Genomic DNA, 26,258 nt, shown 5'->3' on the forward strand with positions numbered 1-26,258 from the left:
AACTGATAAATAACAGTGCACTTGCATTAGGCCTACAGAGGCAAGGGAAGAAATAAAGAAAGAAATATCAATTATCAAAATAACATGTAGATCGAATTCTACTGGGAAGCAATTTGATTTCAAGGCCTAACGTGTACCCGAGATGTTTCCTTTTTCTATACTTTTGATGCGCGCCCACCATCGGGCGGAATTAGGGCGGGTCTAGGCGGAATTAGGCAAGGAAAATGCCTCACGCAGACGGCGCGCTACGGACAATCGCTTATGATTTTGGGCGTAAGAATGGCATAGCTAGATTTGCTAGAATTTCGGCAACAAATTGGTATACATTAGCGCCTGTATAATTCATTTTCAGAGAAGTTATCTGAGAAAAACTGCCCATCGGGCGGAAACCGGGCAGGGTACGGTACGTCCCTCTATATATATATACGACAGGTGCAGCAGCAAATTCATTCCGCAGTCGGTAAACGTGGATTTAAGTCTAACCCCTCAAAACACAACAGAGGACAATTCAATTTTACATCGTTTTCAACATTAGCAGAGACTGCAAAAGTGATGGCCAATCTTCAGCGAGTTTTTGTTGTCGGAGTGGGCATGACGAAGGTAAATATAAGCTTTATTTTTCGTACATTTATCAAGCGTTTTTGCACGTAGTCCCGCGTGATGAAATTTCTGTTTTCATCAATTTCACTAGTTTAATTACTTATATTTAATAACTTGTTCTTATGTTCCATGAAAATTATAATAAATTCAATAGCTTATATTGAAGAAATTGTGAAAAAACGACAGCTAAATCTAGATCTACTATAGCTAGGGAGGCCAATAGCAATACCAGGGCGTAAGGCTTCTTCTAAGTTCTAGACTCTACTTCTAGATCTACATGATGTGAGTGCATGATACTATAGTCTAGTTGTCACGTACATTTGTATAGCTAGAGAAAGAGCGAGAGAGAGAAATATCCAGGTACGTATGTGATATGCATGCATGTACTATGTAGTATCATTCTAGGGATTAAATAATGTGTTGCGCTGTAGCTGGATTTTGGAGGTCGTTCTTTTTTATTGTCATGATTGTACAGTAGATCTCTGACTGAAAATGAAATCATAAGGAATACTCATGAGGAAATCAAGTTATTGGAATACAAATCTAAGGTAAATATTAATGACTTAGATCTACCGGGTAGTTCTTTCCTACCAATTTGCATATGTACATCATTTTTCAACCTTTGGCTCGTAGTAGTCATGGTAGTCATGTGGAGGGATGTTGATTTTATTCTCTTAGACTAGTCCCTGCTGATGCGCCGCTAAATGTTTTCTCACGAATTGGCCCCCTTCCCTAGCCATTGACTTGATCCGCCCCTTTGTAGAACATTTATTGCTGCATAAAATCAATGTTCATGAAAGTTCAAATTACTTTCTGTAGGTCTTCATCTGTCTACAGGGACCACCATCATAGTGTGATATGAATATTGTAATGTGTTATTGTTCCTTAAATCTATGAAGCTGTGAACACCTCAGCTCAGTTGTGCTTGTTGAGGAAATATTCAAATACAGTCAAACCTGTCTATAGCGACCAGCCGACCACCCAAGGGAAACACAAAAAATGGCCTTTGTAGACAGGTGGTCTTTGTAGACAGGTTCCTTTAGTACATGATTCAATGAGAAACCATTTTCATGGGAAACAAAAAATGTGGCCTTTGTAGACAGGTGGTCTTTGTAGACAGGTGGTCACTAAAGCAGGTTTGACTGTATTACTTGTAGGGAATAGGAAAATAGCAAATTCTAGATGTATGGCCAGAAGGTAAGCAAAGGCTAGTTTAAACAAAATTTATTTCCCCCTTTTTTTAAAATAGGTATAATCTGTAATAATTTCATAATTTGCAAAAGTAACTCAGATAATCAGACTTCTCATGTACATGTATGTCAGAGTCAGATTATATGATTTGTGTAAATGTGACTTTTGGGGGCATTTTGTAATCACTTTTCTCAATTTTCTCTTCTCTTTGAAGTTCTTCAAGCCTGGCAAAGCCGATGGAGACTTCCATGACCTAGCCAAGCAAGCTGGCCAGGCAGCCCTCAAGGATGCTGGACTCCCCTTTGATGCAGTGGAACAGGCCGTCTGTGGATATGTCTATGGGGATACGACATGCGGACAGAGGGCTGTGTATGAGATCGGTATGACAGGCATTCCTATCTATAATGTGAGTATTCTTAGACTCCCTTTGTATTTCATCTCTTATTCCAAGTTCTTAAATCGTCACCGACAAGGCCTGTGTTACATCTACTTACACACCTGGGGGGTGTTTCACAAAGATCCAAAGTTAAACTTATCTCTAATTTGGACTTAACAATTATGGAAAGCCGTTAGCATCTTTAAAATATTTTATAAAAGTTGTTTTAAAAGGCATAAAATGTTGATTCAAACCATTCATATTTTATATTATCAAGGAGATATCGTGTTCTTGATGAGGAATTTATGAAAAGTCTCAAATACTTCAAGTTTTGCTTTTGAATATATATTTGTTTAAGGCTACAAATGGCTCTCCATAATTTTTAAGTCTAACTTAGAGCTCAGTTAGACTTAGAATCTTTGTGAAACACCCCCTGGAATAGTTACCTGTCCATGAACATGGTGTGATCACTTCCACAAGGTCCTTTGTAAGTCATTCACCAATCTAGTTGGTCTGTTCTTGTAAAGGCGTGTGGGAATAATAACTGAATGCGATACCTCAGCTACAACGTCAAACTAATTCTGACCTATCAATTTTTGTTTGTCATTCAGTGTAATGCAATATATTGTTTTACAGGTCTTTTATTGGTCTGGGGTCAGTTTATCAAAACTTTGATTAGTCTATGTTCTTGGACATCCCATATATAAATGCGAGTGATGTTTCAATTGGATGTCCGAGAAAGTTAGACTTATGACCGTTTTGAGAAACAGCCCCCCCCCCCCCCCCCCCCACAAGGTGCCAGTCTTGTTCGGTGTGCCTGTGGTATAACAGGATTGTAATTGTAATTGTAATTCTACATGATGCACAGATACATGTACATGTTTTTCCAACGATGAAGGAACAACATGTTTACAATTTTTGCATAATTTTGTCGGTATGTTAATTGATCATTTGGTTATGTTTCTGTCAGGTTAACAATGCATGCTCTACAGGTTCCACTGCGCTGTTCCTGGCCAAGCAGCTGTTAGAGGGTGGAAGAGCAAACTGCGTCATGGCACTGGGTTTTGAGAAGATGCAGAGGGGTTCTTTAACTTTACAGGTACTTCAAAAGCTCTAAAATCCTTGCATACCAACCCTTAGTATACTAGGGCAGTGTTTCAGGAAACCTCCATAAGTACAATTTTGCTGACAACCCAATGAAATGCCTTTATTAGATTTTAAACTCCTGTATTCAATTCATTTCCATGGTAGGTGTACTTGTACTTATGACGGTTTCGTGAAACGGTTCCCAGGATTCAAATCGATCTTAGACGTTATAAAAAGATTATTAATATCTTTAACCTTACTTTAGTCATGTGGTATTATTAAAATGTTGGTATTACTTTGATAGGTAGCGCAACAAAACGTAGTGATACGGAAAGACGTGCATAGAAAGCAAAGGACACGATTATCCAAAATCATAAGTTTATCACAGAGAACCAAATGAATATAGAGCTGGTTAAAACATCTACTGCCTTGATTATGCTTAATATGATCTAACTCTAAGTCTTCATTCAGAAATGTCAAATAAGACATTGTTTATTCACTGACATCACTAACTTCTACATTTTATTGTGTTCCGGAAGCATGTAATCTGTACCTGCCACAACTTTTTTTTTAAGAAACCACTGTAGCCACATTAATCACCATCTCTTTAATGCATGACTTTCATCATGAAACAAAAATTGTCCCTAATCATGGCCCTAACCATGATTCATGACCTATTTCTTGATGTTATCCTTGGATTTAAGTATTTCTTTCCTCCTGGTTCTTTTTTAAATTTGTAGTATGAAGACCGTGCTAATCCCATGCAGAAGTTTGTTGAAGTGATGTCAGAGCTTCATGAGATTACTCCATCACCAATGGCTGCTCAGTTATTTGGCAATGCAGGGAGAGAGCACATGCAGAAATTTGGTAAATATAACCCTTATCCTTCCCATGATTACTGTACACAAAAATAATGATAATAATGATAATAATAATAATACTAACAATTAATAAATAAATATGTAGAAAGAAAAAAAAATATAAATAAATAGATCATTAGATAAATAAATAAATGAATAAATGAATTAATAAATGAATAAATAATTAAATAAAACAATAAATAAAACATTAGATAAATGAATGAATAAATAAATAAATAAAATAAATAAATTTGAATAAATAAATGAATGAGTAAATGAATAAATAAATAAATAAATGAATGAAGAATTAATAAAAGAAGAGAAGGAAGCAAAAAAGTAGGTAATTTTCAGCCAGAAATGTTTTTATATTGACTTTCTAGTCAGAATCTGATTTCTTGTGCATATTTTGAAAACGATGTCAAACTTGTTTGCATTATATTTCTTAACCTATTTGCCACAAGTGCTTGCTGATCGGCAACTAAAAACAAATATTATATCAACTGATGTATTTCTTTTTTTGTAATCTGTTATGTATGACCTGTGTGACAAAAACACTACAAAGTTATCTTGTTTGAAAGCCTTTACCTGAATTATCTTAGTTTGATAGTGGGTCCAATGTCCAATCAGATATTGTTTACATATCTTGCTTCTGAAAAGATATAGTGCTTTAAAAAAATGTATGACCCTTTTACAGGAATGTTGAAAACCTTCTTCTTGATGTAATCTCATAGTGGAGAGTAAAAACTTCTAACTTTTAGGGATTACACAATAAAAATGAATATCATTCAAAGTGTGTAACCAGGCAAATTAGTCTTTACAACAGCCTCTTAACAATAATTGCAATTCTTTGAAATGAAATTAATTCAATATACCTTGTTATTGCTGTTATCATTGTTTGAAACTTGCAAATCTTCTTTTAAAAGAGCATTACAGTAATAAGATAAAACTGTTATGTAGATTTGAGGTAAGGTAGAGGTGTGGTGGTGAAGTGGATATGTCACCGGACTGTGGATCACATTGTTCACAGTTCGAACCCCGCTGCGGCACTAATTTCTTGAATGCTTTGCAGGGTAACAAAAATACTTTATAGGCACCTTGAGCACCCCCAGGAATGGATATGTGCGCAATATGAATTTATCCATTATTATTATTATTATTATTATGATGTTAATTTCCTCTTACACTATTAACAGGAAGCACGCCAGAACACTTGGCCAAGATCGCATACAAGAACCACAAGCATTCAACCAACAACCCGTAAGTCGCATATATCAAGTGGTCCAGCAAGTGCTCTGGCAATAATTACTCCAGGCTTTATTTTATCAAAAAGTTAGGATTATAAAAAAGTATTCCGCTTTTATATAGCGCTTTATACATCTACTGTGTTTTTGAGCGCATTACAGATGTATACAGGATATACAGGATACCATACATGCCAACTGTTCAGATTAAAGAGGAACATTCCTCTTTTTGGGAGAAGATAATTATCATTTTAATGCAGGTGTTCCTCCTCCTGTACAAATTTGTCTGTAGTATTGAATAGGAGAGTTAGGATTGTTCCTCTTTTTTTTTTAAATAGCATAATTTGTACAGATTTCTGATTTTCAAATGTTGGCATGTATTGGATACGTGTCAGGGTTGCAGTATGGTTTTAGCTTTGGTTTAAAGGTTAGGTATAGTTTTTTTGGGGTGCAGGCTTGAAGTATTGCATTCAGTTTAGTGTGGAGATTTGACCGCAGACTGATTGTTGCAGGAGCATGTGTTGTATAGTGACAATCGCCTCGCCGACACTCACTTCACCACCAGTATCCTATGCTTAGCAAAGTCTAGCAAACACTGAGCTGAAATGATCTTTACAGATATATGAAAGTTATGTTAATCAAATGTTCCTGCTTTTAGTCTAATATGTATATGACTCATACTTTCATAGGACTCTAATCAATCCGAGAGCTTTGTGCAATGTTTGAAAAGGTGGAGTTATGTTTGTCAGTTGTAGTAAATTCATAATTTGAATAAGATGTAAAAATTTAAATAGAAACTGTATTCCAAAACCTATTGATTTTAACACAGCTAATCATATCCATTCATATTATCCTTATCTGCTGTTCAAGTGTTTCTTCTTTGTCATATGTCTGTAAAATGATTCAATTTTTTTTCTTTCCAGTAATTCCCAATTCCAGAAGGAGTACTCCATGGATGAGATCAAAAATTCTCCAAAGGTCTATGAACCACTCACAAGATTGGAGTGCTGGTAAGAAATGTGCAATTTTGTGCGCATCCCATTTTTCCCGTCAATCTTTTTTTCTTCATTTTTCATTTTTCATTTTTTTTTTTTTTTTTTTTTTTTTTGGGGGGGGGGGGGGGTTGGGGGTAGGGGGGCACCTGTTAAATTTTCATCTCCATACTAATCTGTATGTATCTGTGCATTAACATAACAAGATTTGTAAGTGGCAAACCCAAGTTTGAAGATATTTTCAGTCAGAGTCTGAAGGGACCAAGGGTATCGTGGGTTAGATGTGTTTTAAAATTGTACTTTGCATTTGATGTAGATGCTGGGTATCCTATACTCAATGGAAGTTCATTGTATGTGTACTTGTGAAAAAACTTGATTTTGCACAAATATTGAGAAATATATAATATCTATACATTTTGGGAGGGCATGGCAGGGAAATCATTGTAACGTACTTCTTAAAGTGCCATGATTATGAACTCCTTGGATTATGGGCATCAACAATGTGCATGTATTATATACAACACTTTAACAAGCCATATCTGAACATGCCTCAAGTGCAATTTATATAATTCTTTGAAACTTTTAATAACAAACTATCTTAATTCTAACAAGCATAGCTTTCACCATAGGCCCCTCCATATTTCACTCTTCTCTTTTATTTCAGATTTTTTAATCTATGGCATTCAAACAATTGATATGGAGGTATTAACTTTATGTTTTGTCTATGGTAACAGAATCCATGTTCATTTTGTACCATTTACTTTGTGAAATCATTGCAAATGTTTGATTTATGTCGAATATGAAACTATAAAATGAAAGTATGAAACAGAACTGAAACTGAAACTTTTTGTTTTGTCAGCCCTACTTCAGATGGAGCTGCAGCGGCCATCTTGTGCACCGAAGACTATGTGATCCAACATGGTCTGCAGGGTCAAGCGGTTGAGATCATGGGCATGACCATGGCTACCGATAAACCAAACACGTTTGAAGACAAGAGCTCCATGAAACTGGTAAGCCTAAATGATTAACCCATTTCCTACTAGAACCAGGGGCCTCCTGTATTATGCCTATGGCAATGAATAAATTCAGTAGTCACAGGATTAATTTGGAATCCAACTCATTGTGTTTTTTTTTAACCTATTGACTTCTGAATTCTCTTGTTCTCATGTAGGTTTAATACATGGATCACTTGGTTTCATTAGGGAATGTGTATCATGTTTTGTTTGGAAATATATCTTCATGAATTATAATGGTCCATTTATTTACTTTTGTTGATTGTCTGTCTGTGTGTGTGTGGTTTTTTTATATATTTTTTTTTATAGGGAATGATAGTTCTATAAACGTTGATTTCTAGTATGTCATAGTTATTACTTGATAGATAATGTACATATCAAATATAATTGAAAATCTGGTTTAAGAGACGAAAGTTATAGATTTCTATCCTTTAACACGGACTCCAGTCCCATCTTGATCTCAGCAGTTTTACAAATTTACTGATATTATTCGTAAAATATTGTGTAAATGATGGGGTAGGGAAAGACAAAATTGATTCAAATATGTCCTGCTCTTTAAGGAATGGCTACATAAATGTCAAGAGAAACATATGATGGTTGCATTGCTCCATGAGATGCCATTCTAAGTTAAGATTCTAGTGGAAAGGCATTTCCAGTACATAACTAGACAGTCCCTTGTGCATGATAATATCCCAGGGAGGTCATTGGATTGATTTAGATATGGATTGGAAGATTTATGACACTGTGCTGTAGGGAATTTCCCCTCTGGTACATTCACTACCAGTAGCTGGTAGTAGAAATCACAGAAGATGCATTTGGAATTTTCATTGGTTTAAAGGTGTCGGTGACGATTTCAACTTAAAAGTGTGAATTAATCTTCTTCATATTGCTTGTTTCTTAAAATGTTCTAGTTTTGGTGGGTGAAATGTCAACTTATTGACTACTGAATTCATTGGCCCAAATTCAAAAAGGAGGTTTGAATTTAACTCATGGTTTAAACTTCATTTACATAACCCATGGTCTAAAATTAGCGCAAAATACTTGTACTTATGACTGTTTCGTGAAACGATGCCCTGATTCCCATAGGCAATGGGTTGTGGTGAATTAGCTGGGTATTTTGTTGTTGTTTGTTTCTTTTGTGTCTTTTGTTGATGTTTTTGTCTGTTTGTTTGGCATTGACATGTAAACAAGGATGGCTGCCAGTCATTCCAGATGCAAGTTGTGTGTGAGAAATTTACCCTGTCTTTGTTTTTCATGGTAATCGTGCTGTCCATGCTGACTCATAGGACTATTCTTCATCATGCTAGGTTCTAAAATACAAAATAATATTCCGTTCTTGTATAACACATTGTGATATAACGCCCCTATGGGCTTCCAAAGAACTTTTGGAAACTATTACCTTAGCTTCAGCTCCGGCAGCCGTTATCAGCCTTTGAGAGTAGAAGGTGACAATTGTATGGAAGAGGGAGGGGAGAAATGAGGCGGAAGAAGAAAGGAGGGAGAGATTCATGAGGATAAACTTGATCTCAATAGGGCATTTATGTAATGTTACCAAATGTATGCATATTCCTTTGTGAAGCGCTTCGATATGGATTATTTCATTCACCTGTAACAAATAAATGTGTCTCATTAGTTTGAATTTAAATTTAAAGCCCCAGTACATTTATAGTTGTTGTAGTGTTGAACGAACATGTCTTGCCCTATAGCTAACAACATGTAATACAATGCACTTGCATTGTGACTATTGAAATACAATTATTCATAACAGGTGAATGAAATAATTTGTATGGAGGCACTTGAGTATAAATTGGGTTACACTATGTAAATGCATATTACCGACTGCCACATTGTTTTACTTAGGTTGGATATGACATGACAAAGCGTGCTGCAGAAACACTGTTCAGCAAGGCAGGAGCTAGTGTGGCAGATGTTGATGTGGTGGAACTACACGATTGTTTCGCAGCCAATGAACTCATCACATACGAAGCCCTGGGACTCTGCCCTGAAGGTAAGTACATGAAGGATAGTGATCCAATTGGTGGTCTTTTGATCGGTCTTATATTTGCTATTTACACCCATACACCCCCCAAAGAAAAAAGAAAAATAAATAAATTAATTAATTAAAAAAAAAAAAAAAAAAATATATATATAATAATAATGTATAATCCACAAAAGTATAGCAAATAATTAGGGTTTGCCTTTAGGGTATGTAGGCAGGGCCCAATTTCACAAAAACTTTCATCAGTGACACATGAGAGTTTTCATTATATGCTAGTGAAATCCTTGCTTCTGATTGGTTATCAGCAGATTTGTCACTGATTATTGTCATTTGTCATTGAAAAAGGACTTTGTGAAACAGGTCCCTGGTCTTTCTGTTTGAGGTTCTCCATGTTTTTGATGTCAGCAAAATCATTAACTCAAAGGACTTTAAAGTGCCCATAAACATTGGTCAAGGTCATACGTACAGGAGATCAGGGTAAATTATTTAAATGACGACTAAAATAAAGGAAGTGTAATGTTCAAGGGCAATGCACCTAAACATAATGGTATTATCTTAGAAAACATTTAGAGGATACTGACTGTTAAGTTCGCACGTACAAGTAAAAATGTTAAGAATGGTATGTCCCAAGATCTAAAACACAAATGAGGGAAGGAGTGTGTTTGCTTACTGTGAAACCATCCAATTTGTCTTGTATTTTCAGGTAAAGCTGGAGAGTTCATTGACAGTGGTGATAACACGTATGGAGGCAAGTTTGTGGTCAACCCAAGTGGAGGTCTCATCTCTAAGGGACATCCCCTAGGAGCTACAGGTGGGTCTAAGAGATAATTTTTATGATATTCCGGCTTTTTTTCTCTCTCTCTCTCTTTCTTTGTTTTTGTCTTAGATGAGCCGATATAAGCTAATTTTAAATTCTGTCAATTTATTTCTTCAAGAAAAAGTATTAATGAACTATGAAGGAAATGGTGTAATTTTGAGATACGAGTGTGTCGTAGCTGGTTTCGTAGAGGTGAGGTCTAAGGTGCCGTCTTAGAGGTGTCGTAGTTGAAAGGTATTCAAGCACTTGACTTGAGTTTGATCCCTGACACAGCACTAATGTCCTTCAGCAAGGCATTCATCTACATTTTCCATGACGAAAGCCTTTTTGTAAGTAATTGACATTAATATGCCCTCACAGTGACCATATGGTAAGAATTATCCCAAGAGAGTGGAAATGGTGAACATTATGTGTGAATTAATCTGATGACCGGCGTAATAATATTTGTAGAGCGCTCAGTGCTTAGAGACGGTATTTCGTATAAACCACTCTGTAAATCCAGATTATTATTATCATTAATAATAGGCATTTATGTAGCGCCGTCTATCTAGACAATTCTATTCCAAGGCACACAAAAAAACTAGAAAGAATGAGAGAGTTTGGATAATTGTCATAGTGCCATATACAGGTATTTTTTCAAAAGATGAGATTTCAACTTGGATTTAAAGGTCTCTAAGGAAGTTATGATTCTCAAATTAATAGTAAATTATTCCAAAGGTTCCCTGGTATAGACTTTATACAGAGTGGTTCCTACCCCCTGTCCACCCACCTCTTGAAGTTGGTATCTTTGTGCTTGAGCTTTGGACCCGAGGTTAATCATTAACCAAGCTTTGATTGATCTTGGTATCAGTTGATAAGAATAGAATTGGCAAGCTTATCATGTAGAGTATACAGTCTGTTGGATCCCATACTTGGTGTCCAGGTTTTATATTAGGGTTGGTTTCTTCCCCAGCCCCTGCTCTCTCTTTTCCAACCAAGTTCAAGTTCAAGTTCGTTTATTTATTTCATTTCCATAAAAAACACAGCAAATGCAAATAAACATACAAGTATATATACATACAAGGAATGGTCAATTATTACAATAGTTTAAAATGAAATTGGAGAACATAGGAAAGGCCCATGGTGGCTTTGTATAAAATGTTCCCCGAATATTATAATTTATATTATTTATATTATTGAGCATATATGAGTTCGAGATATCACAAAATACAGCGATAAACACAAAATACAGCGATAAACACAAAATACAGCAATAAATACAATATAAAGACAAAAAACTACAAACATATGTATGAAATAATCTAAAATTGGAGGCGGGGGGGGGGGGGGGCAAAAAGGTTTGGAAGGTAAATTTAACGGTACTCAGAATAAAAGGTCTGTTTCATTTTTGTTTTAAATATTGAACTGTTTTTATAAAAGCGGAGGACTTGAGGAAGAGTGTTCCATATGTTTGGCAAAGTATTTCTTACTGATTTTTTAGAAAATGAACTTTTTACTTTCCATAAATGAAACGTGTTACAAAGCCGAGTATTGTGAGTATGAATTTGGTTATTGATCGAAAATATGGAGGATATTCTTTTTGGAAGTATATTTTGAAAAAAATAAAAACCAATTAGTGCAGTATGGTATTTGAACAAATCAAAAACATTTAGGGTTTTTAAACGAAGAAATAACGGAGCAGAGTGGGCATAATAATCACTACCTGTACAAATACGTAGAGCCTTCTTTTGTAATTTGAAGAGGGTATTAATTTTTCCATGACACGAATTTCCCCAAATACTTATACAATATGTAAGATAAGGTAATATAAGTGAGTTGTACAAAGTGAATAAAATGGGAAATGGTACATGAAATTTTAATTTATATAAAACACCAATAGATTTTGATACCTTGCTTATAACATTATCGATGTGGGAATCCCAACGAAGGTTGTTATCTACGGATACTCCAAGGAAATTTACAACATTTAATTTTGATATAGATGTAGTATCAATACTTAAAGTTACCTTATCTAGTACATTGGAAACATTTTTACTCTTATTGTGAAATATACAAAAGTTTGTTTTAGAAAGATTTACTATCAATTTATTAGCTTTGAACCAAGTTGAAACCTTGTCTAATTCTTTGTTGACCTCGTGCTCTACATTATTTAAATCAGGTTGTGAAAAAATAAGAGTTGTGTCATCTGCATACATAATATACTGCATGATATGAGAAGATTGAATTAAGTCATTAATATATATCAAAAAAAGCAAAGAGCCAAGTATAGATCCCTGAGGAACTCCGTGTGTTATGTCTGCAAAATCAGAAGCATTATTATTATACATAGTAAATTGACGTCGATTGCATAAATAACTTTTAAAAAAATTAAGAGGGTTTCCACGTACACCATAAAAGTTCAATTTGGACAAGAGAATTGAATGATCAACTATATCAAACGCTTTTGATAAATCCATAAATATTCCAATACAAAAATTATTTTTTTCCATTGCTAAAGTCACTTTATCCTGCAAATCAATTAAAGCATGGGTTGTGGAATGATTACGTCGAAATCCAAATTGACAATCAGTAAGTATATTATGTTTAGAAAGAAAACTATACAATCGATTATAAACACATTTTTCTAGTAATTTAGATATACAAGGTAACAAAGATATTGGTCGATAATTTTTTAATGAATGACGGTCGTCTTTTTTAAAAACGGGAATAATCTTAGCAATTTTAAGTTTGCTTGGAAACGTACCAGTTGACAGTGATATATTAAAAATGTAGACCAATGGTTTTACAATAGCATGAATGATTTGTTTGAGTACATTGCAACCTATGTTATCATATCCACAAGATTTTGTATTTCTTAATGATTTACACACTTCAATCGATTCATTTTGTGATATAGGTTTAAAAAATATTGAAGAAGAAGTTGGGACATGTAGGTAATCTGTGTGAGAAATGGTATTAACTTGAGCAAGGCGATTATTTGCATCAAACCCAGAACATGAGGAAATAAAATAGGAATTAAATTCATCTGCAATAGATTGATCATTTTCAACCATTTTACCATCCTGCATAATATATGTGGGTAATTTGGGTTTTGATTTATTTAAAAGGGTATTGATAGTTTTCCATGTATCTTTAATATCATTTTTCGAATTTTCAAATTTTAAACAAAAGTAATATTTTTTTGCCTTTCTTAACAGATTATTCACTTTATTCCTGTAAGATTTGAATTTATTTTCATTTACAAAAGACCTATTATGTATAAATTTTTTGTAAAGTTTATTTTTCTTTTGAATACACCGTATCAAACTTTTATTTATCCAAGGCTTTCTGATTTTCAATCGTTTAGACTTATTTGGTACCAAAGGTAAACATTTGTTGTATGCAGTGGTTATCACCGATATAAATGTATCGTACATCTGTTCTATATCCTGAAGGTTGTTTAAAAAAGTCCAATCTATTCTATACAATTCACCTAATAATGCTGCAATATTTTCGTTTGAGATTTTCCGAGTATAAGTTAGAATCGTTTTCCTATGTCTTTCATAATTATATTGAAAAGGGAGAATACAGGTAAATGATCTGTTACATCAGTACAAATTGTTCCGCTCGTACATTTGGATTCAGTAAGGTTGGTAATTATATTGTCGATTAATGTTGCAGAGTTAACTGTAATACGAGTGGGAGTTGTAATCAACTTTAATAAACCAAATGAGCAGTTTAAATTTACAAATGTATTTGCACTTTTATTGTTCGTTAAATTTGAAAGATCTATGTTAAAATCGCCTGCAATTATTAAACTGCGACGGGATACACGAAGTAGTAGTTCATTATAAAATTTGAAAAAAACATCAAGATCTGAATTTGGCTTTCTATAAATGACTCCAACTGTGTATTTTAAAGTAGGTCCTAGTGTAATGTCAACAAATAAATATTCACAAGTTGAATTATCATAGGTGTTAAAGATATCATCCCGAACGGTGCATGTTATATCATCTTTTACAAACAGTGCAACACCTCCTCCTCTACTAACACAACCAGCCCTATCCGAATGTATGAAAGTATAACCGTGTAAATGAAATGGAGTAACTGGTTTACCACAAATCCATGTTTCGGAAAGGGCAATTATTGAGAATTTATTTGACAATGTATCAAGAAGATTTGTAATGCTATCAAAATTTCTATTAAGACTACGGGCATTCATATGAATTAAACTGAAATTATATTCATTTTTTACAAAAGAAGAGTTAAATTCACTGGGTGTATAACATGAACAAGTATTACCGTGTTCAAATATGCATATATCTGGATCCAAATCGTTTAACGGATTACCCATGTATTGTAAAGGCAACCAATGAAACACATCTTATATATATAACTGAAAAAGAAATCCCAGGATGCTTACAGCAAGCACATGAGAATATATACACCATATTTGGTTCAAAAAGTCTCAATCTAGAAAAATAATCATTGTTAAAACCTTCAAACTTTTTTCTTTCCACCTCCTTTGAAATAGTACTAGGAGAATTAATATACTGAGAATACATTTTGAATTCAGACAGAACAAATAACATAAAACAATATCAGTATTACATAAATATATAGATATACAAATAGTAGAAATCAAAATCTAAAACAAACATGAATATATATACACAAAGTACAAGTTTTATGTAGTGTAATACGAAATAAGTTGGATGTCCAACCCTTCCCCTTCCCCCTCCCCTCCTCCTGTTTTCTCCTCTCCTCCTGTTTTCTCCTCACCCCCTCCTGTTTCCTCCTCACCCCCTCCTGTTTCCTCCTCACCCCGTTCTTCTCCTCCCCACCCCACTCCCTCTCTGCATTGTGTATATTGTCGGCCGGCTGGCAGAAGGGCCTTATTCTATAATAATAGGTCTGGACTTTCTCGTACAAGTAAGTCTTTGCTGTAGGGACAGTTTCCAAATTTTCACCCCTTTTTTTCTTCCTCTAGAAGAATAATTAGCAAGATATTTATAGGAACCAGTGGGAATATATCATTAGATTATCATCTGAACTGACAGGAAGTCTTTGTCCATGTCTATTTTGAACATCAAATTGCTAACTCTTGGATATGTTAATAGTAATCTTTGATTGCAAACAATCACTGCTTGCAGCAGATATGAGATCCAGGGTTAAAGGTTGCATTGATTAATTTTAACCCAATTGATCGAGATAAGGGGTACTACCCCTGGGTGCCTGTATGATAGGGCAGCATGATAAATACATGTATACAGGTAGACCTACTTGTGCTGTGCATGCCCTAACCTGTTACATATACCATCTATTGGTGAGTGCGATATTGTGTCCTTACCTTAAATTTTATTAACTGATCGCTGCATTATTGATATGTAAGGTTAATCATTTTATTGTTGCCCTTTTTCATGTATCACTGGCATCTTCATTTAGTATGTTTTTAGAGGTTTATTTGGTATTCTATTTCTAACCACCTAGTTTTACACATAAATTGACTGTGTGCACATATGTACTATGGCCTAAGGTAACAGATAATTATTTGTACAACAGGTGATTCGCATCATTTTGTTTCTTGTTTTATATATCCACTGCCTTTTAAAAAATTGTGAACACCCTGTTTCTCTATGTCCCTCTCTCCTCCTTGTTTTCTTTTTCTTGATTCTCTACATTTCTTCTGTATATCTCTCTGTACTATATTTTACTTTGTACATTGTACATTGTTTTTACTCTATTTTGTCTCTCTCCATATGCCCCACTCTTTTTCTTTCTCTTCCCCCCTCTCTCTCTTTCTCTAACATACGATCTCTCTCTCTCTCTCTCTCTCCTCTCTGTCACACATACTCTCTCTCTCTGTCTCTCTGTCATACATTCTCTCTCTCTCTCTCTCTCTCTGTGTCACACATACTCCCTCTTTCTCTCTCCCTCTCTCTCTCTGATTCTCTCTGACTCTCTGACTCTCTCTCTCTCTTTCTCCCCCCTTCAGGTCTAGCCCAGTGTGCTGAGCTTTGTTGGCAGCTTCGAGGCAAGGCAGACAAGAGACAGGTAGAGGGAGCCAAACTAGCCTTGCAGCATAACATCGGACTCGGAGGGGCAGCAGTGTGTGCATTGTACAGGATGGGTTTCCCAGAGCAAGGCAGACCAAGGTATGTTCAAAAATATTAAATCTAATATGTGGGACTGAAAGAAGAAAAATAAGATTCAACTACATTAAAGTACCTTGGAGAGGTGGTAGTGTGTGAATTGTACAGAATGGGTTTCCCAGAGCAAGACAGACCAAGGTAGGTTCACAAACTTTAAATTGTATATGTGGGACTGCAATAAGAAAAATAAGATTCAACTACATTAAAGTACCTTGGAGAGGTGGTTGTGTGTGAATTGTACAGAATGGGTTTCCCAGAGCAAGACAGACCAAGGTAGGTTCACAAACTTTGAATTGTACATGTGGGACTGAAATAAGAAACTACGATTCAACTACATTGATCTAACTTGGAGAAGTGGTAGTGTGTAAATTATGCAGAATAGGTTTCCTAGCGCAAGACAGACCAAAGTTATTATTTAAACAAGGAAGGAAAAAATTGGGACACTTTGATTGCATAACATCTGTAGTATCTTTCATCCTTTAAATTTCTAAGGTTTTGCAAAGCACAGTGTAGTGTACCATTTATTTCATGATCACAAATAAAACAAAATGTCTGGAGAAAGTCTGGCAAATTATCAATTAAAGGATGTCTTGTATCTTTTTGTTTAAATGAAGTTTCGGTCATTGAAGAAATGACGAAATCTTGTAACTTTCTCAATTTTTTTACAATGACAACAAGAAAGTGATAATTTTAGAATAAGAACATGTCTTTGTGATAGTGTCTGTATTAAAGGTGGATAGACAATTCTCTTATCCTCTTATTTTTATATTATATTTTAATTGTAATTATCGATTTTATACTTTTTTTTGGTATTTATTACTTGTGCAGGTATAACCTTCAGGCCAACCTAACAGCAGCAGAGGTGTTCAAATGTGAAGCTGTCTTCAAAGAAATTGAGAATGCTCTCAAAGTTGTAAGCTTTTATTATTGCTATCACTTTCTCCACCACGATGACTATCATCGATGTCATGGGCACTATGCCCATGAGCATTACTATCACTATCACCACCACCACCACCATCACCAGTATTGCTGCCTCCACCAACACTACTACAACCACCACCACCACCATAATCATTACTAAGACTTCAGCCATTACTACCGCCACCGCCATCCAACCATCATCATTGTCATCGGTCATCATCACCACCTCCACAATCAGATGGCTAACACTGCAGCCATCTGCATCACCACTGCCACCACAGTACTCATTTCAACCAGTTCCATTACCAGTCCCTCTAAATACCATCACCATCATCACTGTCAAAAAATGTCATCGACCATAGGCAGCTAATAATATTCTCCAAAGCCATTTATAATATTCTTGAGAGTAAATATTCATTTTCATTTAAACCATTGTTTTCTTAAAGTGACTCAGGAACAGTGTTGAAGGTTGATGAACAAACTGTAATTTTTATATAAAATGTTACTTATTATATTCCTTTTACTGCACTTACCCTCTAACAGGCAAAAGAATCCTGAGAAAATTCTCAAACTACAAAGATAATTTATGTTTTTTCTTTGAAGGCGTCACTGTGCAACACCTTCTAACAGTGATGAACAGTAAATTCTCACAACCATTTTTGAATTTTCCCAACCGTTTTTCCTTGAAAATAAGACATAAGACAGGCTTTTAAAAATCTGTCAACACTTAAATGTCTGGAATGGTATATAAAGCCAATTCATTGCTTTGTGACGATTTACATTCACCTAAAATGTATTTAAACTGTACTAATATAGTTGGGAGAATTAAGGAATCAATCAGATCACTTTCTCCCAATTTTTATCATTGATAATGGTCCATTTCACTCCAACTTTTAGATTATCTTTAATTGTACATCTAGCATTGAAGTTACTTACCTTAGCACCATTTTCTCTCATCTGGACAATGTTACCAAGTCCCTTTAATCGAATCATGCCTGTATGGATTCCAGTATGTATATGATTTTAAGCATACCATTTTAATTGAATTCCACATATTCCTAAATTGTACAGTCAAACCTGCTTTAGTGACCACCTGTCCACAAAGATCACCTGTCTACAAAGACCCGTTTCCCTTGAAAATGGTTTCTCATTGAAACATGTACTATAGGCATCTGTCTACAAAGACCACCTGCCTATGAAGACCACTTTTCTTGTCTCCCTTTGGTGGTCTTTATAGACAGGTTTCACTGTACATAGATATAGATGTTTCCTGCAATTCCTTGATGCAATGTTCCTTCTTAATCCTGTTTCAGGATGGAAAGAAGATGGTAGATAAGATCAAAGGTATCTATGGTTTCGAGGTATCTGGAGGACCAGGAGGAAACAAAGCCAAATGGATCGTAGACGTCAAGAATGGAAACGGTTCCGTGGAGAAGGTGGAGAAGGACTCTAAAAGTAAGTCCAATCACGAATCGGTCTCATTCCATTTCCAGCAAAACAAAGAACTAAGTTAAACTTGAAAAGCAGAAAGTTTGGCAACTTTGAAATGTTCACAAGGTTCATGAGCTGTTCAGAATTCAGGGTTGGGCGGTAAATACCGGTGGCGGTAATTACCGGCGGTAAATACTGTCCGGTAAATAAGATGCGCGTCCGGTGAATATGTAAAAAACGGGAAATATAATTTTAATTCTCTATTTATTAATAATTTTACTTGTTTTTAGCCTCATAACTGAAAATATTGTTCTGAAATAATTAGCAGCACAATACTCATAGTAGGAACACACAAACAGATTTATAAAATCCTCACTGCATACAAAATTGTACACACCCAAACAAATGGCATTTTGTGCATATGCTAATTAATAGGTATTCATGAATATGGTAATTAGCAACTGGGAACCAAAACCTTCATACAAGTTACTTTTATTGTAAAGTTTAAGATATTTGAATAAAATCACTGAAAATTTGAACAAATTCAGGCAAGGAATAAGGAAGTTAAAGCTTTTTGAAATGACTAGTCACTAGAGGGCAATATTCAATTTGATGACATCATTTGTAGACAACTCTCCATGCCTTTTGTACATCAAATTTCATGTTTTTCCTTCTTTCTTGTGATTGAGATAATAGAATGTAAAATGATATTCTACTTCACATGTTATGAAATCCGATCAAAAACACAAATAAATCTCAATCTCAATCACAAGAAAGAAGGAAAAATATGAAATTTGATGTACAAAAGGCATGGAGAGTTGTCCAGAAATGATGTCATCAAATTGAATATCGCCCTCTAGTGACTAGTTATTTTAAAAAGCTTGAACTTCCTTATTCCATACCCGATTTTGTTCAATTTTTCACTGATTTTATTCAAATATCTTAAACTTTACAATAAAAGTAATTAGTATGAAGGTTTTGGTTCCCTTTAATGAAGAACATCATATCTAGACTAGGTGCATATTTGGTATCTTTTTTCCAGCATTACATAATTACATAGACAAACACACAAACAAACACACACACACACAAATAGCAACCATACTCACCACCATTGTTATTATGTTCAAAATTGGACAATCCTTATGAACAAGTGAGTGGAAAAATATATTTCCCGGTATTTCCCAGTAAAAAGTGGTAAATACCGGTAAAAAGCGGTAAATACCAGTAAATAACGCTTATTTCCCGGCGTCTGGGAAATAAGCCTCCGAAGCGGGAAATATGCCACCCCTGTCAGAATTGCAACAATTTCGTGCAATGAAAATTGAATTTCCAATACAATTTGAATTTCTGCAATTCACGAAAATCTCTTGAAGTGCCAATAGCTCTTGTCACAAATCGTGAAAGTTTTGTGCCACAAAAGTTTGGGTTTTACATGAAATATATTCATGCAGATATCATCAGTTTCCCTCTGTACCCATCTTTCCCCAACTGTTAATTTTGTCTCTCTATTTTCATTTTTTCTCCATTTAATTTTTTTTCTCCGTTTAATTTCTTTACCAGTTTTTCTTAACCTTGACAATTTTTTTGGGGGGGGAGTAAGATGTCACACATTTCAGTTATCAGAAATTAATCCTCTTAACAGGGAATAGAATTTCTTCTAAGTTGGCTGGTTACAGTTTTTCTTACACTAATTGTTTTTATGGTAAACCTTACATTGAAACAGGGAAAGCAGACTGCACATTTAAGATCGCGGATGCCGACTTGGTGGACCTGATGATGGGGAAACTTAACCCTCAGAATGTGAGTATCTCCTTAAAGTGACTTGGTAATATTGCCTCAGATTATGAAGCAAAATCCTGGATGTAGCTCATGCTGCAATCATAATTATAAACCTTTAGGTCAGTCAGGAATCCCATGACTTTTACAAGCAGATCGCCTGTCTGATTATCAAGATATTTATGATTGGAAATCGAAATTTCACTTTTGTTTTCCTAACAATTTTTTATAACACTACAGTCTATTGGGGAAAATGAGTATGGTAAAACCGGTCACTCAAAGTTTTTACTTTTTAAGGCACTTCATGATCATTTTAAAGCGCAATTTTTGTAGGGCTTCAATATTACACCATATCAAAGACACTGATAATCCGTAAGGCTATGCATCTCAGATTTAATATTGTTAAACGATGCCTTTAATCATTTTCACCCTGTTGGTTACTCAGTCTAATAATTGTCCTGAGACCCATTTCACGGAGCCTTTTTTCAATGACAAATGACAAAAATCAGTGACAAGTCTGCTGATAACCAAACAAAATCAAGGCTTAAAACAAAAAAAACTGTCATTTGTCATGGATGACAAGTTTTTTGAAAAAGGGCCCAGTTCAACCTATACTTTAAAACAAGTGGAATAATAATGAAATTGTCTCAAGTCTACTAAGGATAAAGGAAAATTATTTGAAAGAATATTTGAAATGCTTCTACCCATCCTGAAATTGTTACAGACCAGTATTCAAGTCATTATTGGTATACAAAAATTTTTTTTTTTTAATTGACTCTAGGTTTAAATTCATAAGGATCCGGGCATGATGCCCAAGAAATGCTGTTAGATGCTATGGTGGAAATGTTTTTTGTTTTTTATGCCTCCGCTACAAAGTAGCCGGAGGCATTATGTTTTCTGGTTGTCCGTCCGTCCATTTGTACGTACGTCCCGTTCTCGTGATCGCGTTATCTCAAGAACAGATCAGTGGATTACCGCCAAACTTAAATCATGCATGTATCTTGCAGAGCCAATGAACTGAATAGATTTTGGGGTCACGAGGTCAAAGTTCAAAGGTCACACAGCTCATTATGTATGCAAAATAATTGTGATCGCGTTATCTCAAGAACCGATGGATGGATTACCGCCAAACTTGAATCATGCATGTATCTTGCAGAGCTAATGAAGTGATTAGATTTTGGGGTCACGAGGTCAAACGTCACAGGGCTCATTAGTATGCACAAATAGCTTGTGATCACATTATCATGAGAACCAAAAGACAGATTACTATCAAACTCAAGACATGTATATGTATCTTGCAGAGCCAATGAACTGATTAGATTTGAGGGTCATCAGGTCTAAGGTCATGGGCTCATTAAGGATGCCTATAAATAGCTTGTGAATGCATTATTAAAGATGACAGATGGGTTATAATCAAACTTGAATTTTCAAAGTTTCTGTTTTGGTTTGTAAAATTGCTCCATGGCGGAGGCATCATTTTCGACTGCGCGCAGTTGAAGTTCCATCTAGTTTGTTGTTATTTTTTTGTTTTTGTATTCATGTATTTTATTGATTTACATAATCAGAGCTAAAAAAACAAATCATACTCAAATTACAAATGGGAATACAATGTAAGATTTCAAGAAAAAAAGTGATTGAAGCACTCCTTATAACAGAACCCTTTAGGCTCAAATTCACAAAGGAGGTTTGTGGACAAACCTAGGTTTGTTTCGACGCGTTTTTACAAACCTTGGTCTGTAAAAACGCGTTAAAACGCGTCATATGACGCACATTAACCTAGGTTTGTCGACAAACCTCCTTTGTGAATTCAGGCCTTAGAGTTTAAAAGATTTGCCATGAACAAAGAAATCTAATTGATTATGGGGGTCATCTGTTCATGAACCACTCTCTTTTTTATTGATTTAACTCACTCAGGCCTTCTTCTCTGGGAAACTCAAGATCACTGGTAACATGGGACTGGCCATGAAGCTCCAGCAGCTCAAACCAGCTGCACCCAAGGCTAAATTATAGAGATCAGGGTTCAAGACCCCCGTAAGAATACCATTCCTTCCATCACAAGTTCAGATGTCCATCGAGTCACATGATACTGATCTTTTATTTGTATTGTAATTTGGAGACTTACTTAGCATACATCCTTCCATCACGGAATGTCCCTTGAGGGATATGATATCTTTCCTTGAAATTTGGAAATATATTTGAATATAGAATCATCTAAACAGTGTCATTCATCGGTGTCTCATGTGAGATGGAAATTAAAGAATCAGTTCAAGACATTGTGAGAAAATTGATAATTTCATCAATTAGATGTCCATTGAGTCACGGGACACCTTCTTATATTAAACTTGCAACAAAAATACACCAAAATAGAGAATATGGTACATGCACATCCTGCAGTAGATATTCCAGTGCTGTAGTCATGATTGTTGTCTCATGTGTGATGAACATTTAGAAGGATGTTTCTATGTACAGAGAGATATGCAAACTCACTGATATCAATGTAAGCTAACTGTACCCATGCTTCTTTTTGTTATTTGATTGAATTTACGATTACCAATGTGGTACATGTAATTTGCCAGAGTGTACAAAGCTGTCTGAATCATGAAATTAGGTGACATTATGCAGTATGTATGTGCAATAATGGTACTTTTTGTAGTGTAAAATGCCACTACATATGAATGATCATTGTTACACCTTTGCTCGGAATCGACCCTCATCCCTCTGAATGAAAGGTTTATGGACGTGTATGCTGGAGTGAAAACTCTTCACTGCAGGTGGCATGTATATAATCAAAATAATAATAGAGAGAGTGCTTCCATTAACACTTTGGTGGATTTCTTCGCCCCTCTGCATCACTAGTTTGCCATACTTGCAATTTTGCACAAACACCATGCAACGATTAAACAAAGGATGGTTTGCATAACACAATGGCTTTGCAAAATTACCCATTTCCGGTCTTGATGATCTTCATGACAACCCGTTAAGCACAGGTACATATTCATTTTTGGAAATGGTAAAATAAACTGAAGCCTTTGGTATGATGTATCCAATGGTATATACAATGTGGCACCGAGAGATTATTTATGTGGCTTCTAATGAGTAAATCAAATTACCACAAACATTTTCCTTTGTTGGTTTCAAAGTGGTGTACGGTAATATATTAAGCAAAAGAAGAGGTGAAGAGATGATGAAAATTGAACAATATGAAAAATTCTTTTGCAATATTAAACTTTTTTCTGTGGTTTTTAATGTTTCAGAATATTCCTCTAGTTGCAATCATTTTGAATGTTGTCTCATGTAAGATATAACGTCATTTCACCTGGTGAAGTGTCTATTTGGGATGCATGTACTGATCGCAAAATGTTTCATAACTCTGCTTGGTTAACTTTTTAACATCAGGTGAGATATGTATATTTGCATCACCATCATGATCAAAATAAATTTGTGTATGAACTATTGGGATGTATCTAAGTTGTGGAATATAATTGATTTACATGTTGATGAAGGAGCTATTCCTTGGAAAATATGTATTATTATACTATGTGATACTCTTTTTCAAAATAGAATGAAATTTTAAAAGTACTTCAAACATATATGTTAATGCAGAAATTTGGTTATGATAACACATGGTGTTAATAATGACAATTTTTAAAGAGAACTTACAAGACGAAAAACAACTTTCCTGATCCACACAGAGTTGATATTATTCATCACAATTCATTATAATTGCATATTTTATCATGAAAACCTATTATTTCATCATACTATATGCACTTTGTGCTATTATCTATTAATTTATGTAACATATTCATGTTGAATGTCTATTGAAATAATGTGCTTTGTATAACCATTTGTGGTACAGACCGATTTTGTACTGAGCAATGAATAAAAAATGAAAGAAATGTATCTATTACGTACATGGATATTGCAGTCTGTCAAATTCTTACTGCGTTTTTGTGACCAAAACATAACAATGGTGTGTAAAGAGAGGGAGACAGTGAAAGAGACAAGAGAGAGAGAGAGAGAAAGAGAGAGAGAGATAGAGAGAGAGAGAAAGAGAGAGGGGGGAGGATGGGGGTGTTAGAGAGAGAGGGTTGGGGTGTGTTAGAGAGAGAGTTTTATATTGGCCTGTAACAAAACAAAAAAAAACCTTCACGTTTTTGGCGTGCCGTTTTAGGTTACGAAACAAAACGGCAAAAAAAGATAGAAGGTAACCAACCCTTGACCATCCTTTTCATTCTTCCCTTTCCCCAGCCGTTTGGCCCGGAGAGAGAGAGAGAGGGAGAAATTCTCCATGTGCCCCCCCCCCCCCCCCCCCGATCCCCCACTGAGAATGAAAGATTAATTTTTAATGTATTTCTAGAATTACGTCATGTTGTTAATTAAGATTAAGTCGCTTTTTTGTGGGTTTAGATATAACATTTGAGATCGAACTAATTGAAAATAGGCACCTAGGCGTGTTTATTTTTTTTAAGACGGAGAATTTGTGGAAATGAATGAGGAGATGTTGCAAAAACTAGAAAGATTGAAATGTTTGAGAATCAATTTAATCTTCATATACAAAATGTAGTTCTCCCTCTGTTGGCTTAAGAAGCTGATGATCGTTGAATCGGAGTCCTCACAAATAGTTTGTTTGAGAAATGCGTTGAGCATCGACATTGCCCTTACATGATCAGCGCCTGTACATTTAATTGGATTTCGCACGTGATTGTTTTACATAATTGTCAAAGAGAGATAGAGTGAGAATGTAGAGGGATAGTGAAGTGGAGGAGAGAAGGAGAGAAAGAAAGAAAGAGAGAGAGAGAGACAGAGAAAGATAGGGGAGGGGTAAAAGGAGCGGGAGAGGAAGGGGGCAGAAAGAGATTATATATATATATATATAGAGAGAGAGAGAGAGAGAGAGAGAGAGACAGAGAGAGACAGACAGACAGAGACAGAGAAGGGGAGGGGAGACCAAGGTCAAAGATGGGAATATTTATATGTGTAATCTTTATGAGCAATTACAGTTTACCATTAATATTAATATTACCAACGCCTGTTAATGATTTCATTGGCTCTATGCCATACACATATAGTTTATGAATATAATATCAGGTTCATATCGAAACAAGGTGCCATATGTTTTCTTTTCCCAACCTTATCGGAGAATGAACTATTTTTGTTTTTTCCCTCCAGAGATTAGAATTAAGATATCTTTATTGATGTACGTCGGTTCAAACTTCAGTCAAGGGAAAACATTACATGTAGTCGAGTAATTACCTTTACGTCAAGCATCTATTTTTATTGTATCTATTTTACTTAGGGCCTATTTATGGTATTTAACTAACGACATAATGACATTACACTGGTTATATATCTAGTTCAGTGTGACCAATTTCATCATGTGCATGTAATCTTTGACAGACAGATAAATACATGTTAAGAAAAATAAGTAATTCATCCGATATTTGTTCGTTCTGGCTTCTTAATGTCTTCTTAATTAAAGACTCGTATAGTTATGACGCGGTTTTCCTTATGATGATTTAAAGTTTTGACGTTGCTTCCTCCCTGTTTCTTGTTTCCCCCTTTCTTTCCCTCTTGCGCCATTCGGCAGTCTACTTTCAAACCTCGGCCTTAAACGTTCCTATTCAATTTTACATACAACTTAATTGCCACTACTCCAGTCCAAGGAGTAACTCCTTGTCCAGTCTTTTCCTTATCTACTGCATATACAGAAATTGCCAATCATACCAGCGCCCGTGACAATGCCAATAAGATATTGGACTCTACAAAATTCCCCATTGAAATGGCCTAGATTAGATGGGGTGAAGGGGAACATGGT

The 26,258-nt window shown here is 35.2% G+C and overlaps 1 protein-coding gene across 1 annotated transcript; it reads left to right on the forward strand.

The window, feature by feature from the left end:
- Positions 1 to 275: 275 nt before the first annotated feature.
- Positions 276 to 24,340, forward strand: LOC576367 (non-specific lipid-transfer protein). Its single transcript, XM_030996159.1, is given in 16 exon segments — positions 276 to 600; positions 2,006 to 2,197; positions 3,138 to 3,266; positions 3,994 to 4,120; positions 5,307 to 5,370; positions 6,278 to 6,364; positions 7,206 to 7,356; positions 9,220 to 9,282; positions 9,284 to 9,317; positions 9,320 to 9,367; positions 10,062 to 10,169; positions 16,150 to 16,309; positions 17,135 to 17,219; positions 18,544 to 18,685; positions 20,388 to 20,464; positions 22,355 to 24,340. Coding segments are annotated over 16 exon segments (1,611 nt in total). The 5' UTR covers positions 276 to 552; the 3' UTR covers positions 22,451 to 24,340.
- The last annotated feature ends 1,918 nt before the right edge of the window (positions 24,341 to 26,258 follow it).

This window comes from Strongylocentrotus purpuratus, unplaced genomic scaffold, assembly GCF_000002235.5.
Source record: "Strongylocentrotus purpuratus isolate Spur 01 unplaced genomic scaffold, Spur_5.0 spur5_scaffold_3, whole genome shotgun sequence".
Taxonomy (NCBI): Eukaryota; Metazoa; Echinodermata; class Echinoidea; order Camarodonta; family Strongylocentrotidae; genus Strongylocentrotus; species Strongylocentrotus purpuratus.